Source organism: Fukomys damarensis, unplaced genomic scaffold (genome assembly GCF_012274545.1).
Source record: "Fukomys damarensis isolate Sample0158 unplaced genomic scaffold, DMR_v1.0_HiC HiC_scaffold_25, whole genome shotgun sequence".
Taxonomy (NCBI): domain Eukaryota; kingdom Metazoa; phylum Chordata; class Mammalia; order Rodentia; family Bathyergidae; genus Fukomys; species Fukomys damarensis.
This window is the reverse complement of record NW_022900937.1, coordinates 25,488,710-25,492,267: the sequence shown is the minus strand read 5'-3', so window position 1 is coordinate 25,492,267 and position 3,558 is coordinate 25,488,710. Positions and strand designations below refer to the sequence as shown.

The 3,558-nt window shown below is 51.2% G+C and overlaps 1 protein-coding gene across 1 annotated transcript in view; it reads left to right on the top strand.

Annotated features, from left to right (window-relative positions):
* Positions 1 to 781, top strand: part of Isl2 (ISL LIM homeobox 2) — a 4,132-nt gene extending 3,351 nt beyond the window's left edge. Inside the window, exon 8 of the mRNA XM_033756067.1 lies at positions 37 to 781. Coding sequence (XP_033611958.1) covers positions 37 to 153 — 117 coding nt within the window. The 3' untranslated portion in view covers positions 154 to 781. The remainder of the gene's footprint in view (positions 1 to 36) is intronic.
* The last annotated feature ends 2,777 nt before the right edge of the window (positions 782 to 3,558 follow it).

The window sequence follows — 3,558 nt, the reverse complement described above, 5'->3', positions numbered from 1 at the left end:
CGGGCCGCATCCTCAAGGCCCTCTCCTACCGCCCAGGTCTCCTTCTCCGAGTCCGGCTCCTTGGGCAACTCCTCCGGCAGCGACGTGACGTCCCTGTCCTCGCAGCTCCCGGACACCCCCAACAGTATGGTGCCGAGCCCTGTGGAGACGTGAGCGGATCCCCACCGGACCTCGCATGCTCCCTGCATGAGACCCAGCTCAGGCCGCGCCAGCTCGTCCCTCGCCTCTGTTATTATTGAGAGCGGACCGAGGGGAAAACCCCGCGGTCAAGCCTGCAAAGCGCCAGGAAGTAGCCCGCCCACAGCCCACAGTGATACAGAGACCCCGCTCCCAGGACTTTCATTTTTTCCAAAACCAGAACGTGGGATCCACCAGGGTTAGCGCTGCCCCTCATTCCCCGTGCTCCGCAAGGCCCCGCCCACACGTGGACAGCGTGCAGATTGGGCACTCCAGCGGACACGCGGCCCCACACGCATGATTGCTGGAAAAGCAGGACTGGACTTTCCTTACACACGTGTTAACTTATCGGTCGACGGAGGACGGAGTGTGAGCCTTTGCCGAACAAACAAACGTAAGTTATTGTTATTTATTGTGAGAACAGCCAGTTCATAGTGGACGAATATTTTGATCTTAATAAAAAATGATAACCTGATACAGGCTGTGTGCTGTTGGTGCAGTAAACAACGGCTGGACTAAGGGGGCTCAAGGGTTTGATTTGTTGCAATGAAATTCAGTCTCCTCAGGTGTCCTCGGGCCTCGCGTTGCTTTGCGTCGCGCGTGCTGTAGGGTGTGCCTTAGGGGGCGGGCCTGGCGACGATTGGGCGTTGCGGGGGGCGGGCTCGAAGAGGATTGGTCGCTGGTAGGGCGAGCCCGCTGGGGGCGAGGCTGTGCTTTTCTGGGCGCTTGGCCCCTTCCTACGAGCAGCCCCCAGCACTCCCTGCCCCAGTATTCGGGCGTCCAGTGGTGGAGGCCAGCGGGTGTGACGACCGCGCTTTGGCGGGAAAGCCGTAGCACGCGTGTGGAGGCAGCGCGATGGACTCCAGTCTGTGGTCAGGCTTGCGAGGCCCTGCGCGGTGTTCGGGTCCCCGCGCTGTGCTTCGTCACTAATCCCCCCCACCCCCGCCAGTCTAGACGGCGGGCAGCGGCGCCTTATCTCCCGGCATCACCTGCAGGAGACACCGGCCCGGCCGCCGGGGAGGAGCGCCCTAGAGCCAGCCTGGCGTGTCCTCCGTTTATTTTCTTTCCAGACCGGGAGCGGAGGGGGCAGGGATGGCCCCTGGATACCCGTGTCCAGGTCACTCGGTGTGACATTTCAAACCCTGCGACTTGTTTTCTTGAAAACTGGCTTTAGTGATCTCAGGAAATAACTGGGAGATACCGAATCTCTAGCAGGCCTGGGGCAAGCACAAAAAACCGGGAGGCTCAGGTTTTACCCTTTGCAAATATTTAACCCTTTGAAACCGGGGTCAGTCCTTTCCCAAAAGCAGTCCTGGCCTGCGCAGGGAGTTGCCAGCCTAGTCACCGCTCCGCAGGAGTCCTTGGCATTGCCTCTCCATTTCCTTGTCCTTGGAGTTAGAGGACCCACAGTGCATCCTTCTTTGTACAGGGTTTGTTTTCAAAGATGGCACCGCCCAGACCGAGTGGGGGGCCAGTTGTCACCCTAGTGTGGGTGGAGGCGGGTAAGGAGAAATGTGTTTGTTTCTGGGTGCAGGAATGGGGCCTTCTGTCAGAGCCAGGGCTGCTTGGATGGCAGGAGCCACTGGAGTCCCAGGCTCAGCTTTTGGCAGGATTGGGTCACACACCCGCCTGTATTCAGACCCCAAATAGAATGGAAGCGTTGCTGGCAGTTTTTGAAAGATGGTGGGAAGAAGTGGGAATTGAGTCACCTTTATATTTTACTTCCTGAAAGTCAAGGTGATGCTAGCATAACTATTAAAGGGAACAGTCCCTTCCTTCAGGATTTAGGAAATGGTGCTGCAAACTTAAAAAGATAAGGGAAGAGATACGGTGGGTTAATGAGGACCAGCTTTACCTCTGAAGTGCCCAGAAACGGTTTTAATAACCAGGGCTGGGTTCTCTGAGGCTTCGTTCCCTTAACTTAGACCATTCTGTCTGAAACAAATAGAGATTTCTCCTTTTACCTTCTGGCTGGCCACTGGATAGGGAACTGAGCTTGCAGTTAAGCTTACTTTTTCAAAATTTTTGATTTATCACTGTTGAGGTTTCTCTCATTGAAAGGAAACAAGTAGGTTCTTGAATAATTTCATTATTCATTGTTAATTATGTCTGCATTTTTGCTTTTGATGAGCTGCAGTATTTTAAAGCTATGAATAGAAACATCTAGCATCGTTTTCTGTGTGGGTTTCCAAGGAAAGGGTTTAACTCTGAAGCCTGATCACTGTGGTCCCTTGTGAGATGTCAGATCTACGGTTGGTTAGTTACATTAATAAATATCAGTTTTACTGCTTCCCGGTCATCTTTAAACATCTCCGATAATACAGTAGGGATTTCCCTGTAAATTAAATTACCTGTAACAATTACAAGTGTTGTATTTTATGCTAACTGAACTTTTAACATGAGATATCCAGTTGGGTAGTAAAAACTCAATTCAAGAAAAGGGGGGATGACCCGAGTGAATTATTTAGCTAGATTCACTTCAGAATAAGATGTTTCTCAGCAGGCTTATCTAATAATTTGTATAGCTCTTTTAAATTGAGGCAGAAAAGGGATTCCTGGAGATTGAAAAGTTTATAGCTGTTATACCATACAACTTAATATACCCAAAAAGACTGTATATTGGGACAGTTAGAGTCCCTGTGGCAGTATCCCCAAGGAACTTTAATATTTAATGGATATTAAACAGAAATCAGCCTGTCAGTTCTGAATATGAAATAACTTAAAGCTCAATTTTTATCATCAGAGCTGCAAAGACTAGGTTTAAACGAGACAATAACTTAAGACTTTTCAAGAAATTTTGCGATTTTGCCACCTGCTAAGGGAAGACTCAAGCACTGCACATTTGGTTAGCTGTTTTCCTACCTGCGCATTCACCAGAGAGCAAGAGAATTAGCTGAGTGCAGCCTGGTGGAGAGAGAAACAATAGATGAAAACTATTTGCCGAGAAGTTCCCAGTGGAGTTGTGATAAAAGCAGGAAATTCAGAGAGTTTATTAAGCTGATTCAGGGAAGATTAGAGGCTTTTAAACATGGGTCTGATTGATTCAAAAGTAAACTTTCTTGAAAATACTGAGATTCATTACTCCCCATTACTGCCTAGCACCTTGCTGCTGGAGCCTGCAAGGAGGATGCAGATAAACAGAGCCGGACTAAGAGCGAGAGGGCGAAGGGAGCCCTTGGGACCAGTGCAGGGCTGGCGAGAGCGGCTAGGTTGATGGCGCTCGTGGGGCCCAGGAGCCTGGGGGCGGAGGTCGGGGAGGGAAGGGGCCGTGGGGGGCCAGGGGCTCCCCAGGGGAGATCGAACGCGGGGCTCAAGGAGTAGTTTCCTCCCGATTATCCGATTACTGGAGCCCAGGAGAAAGCGGTGCTGGAGAGGCCGCAC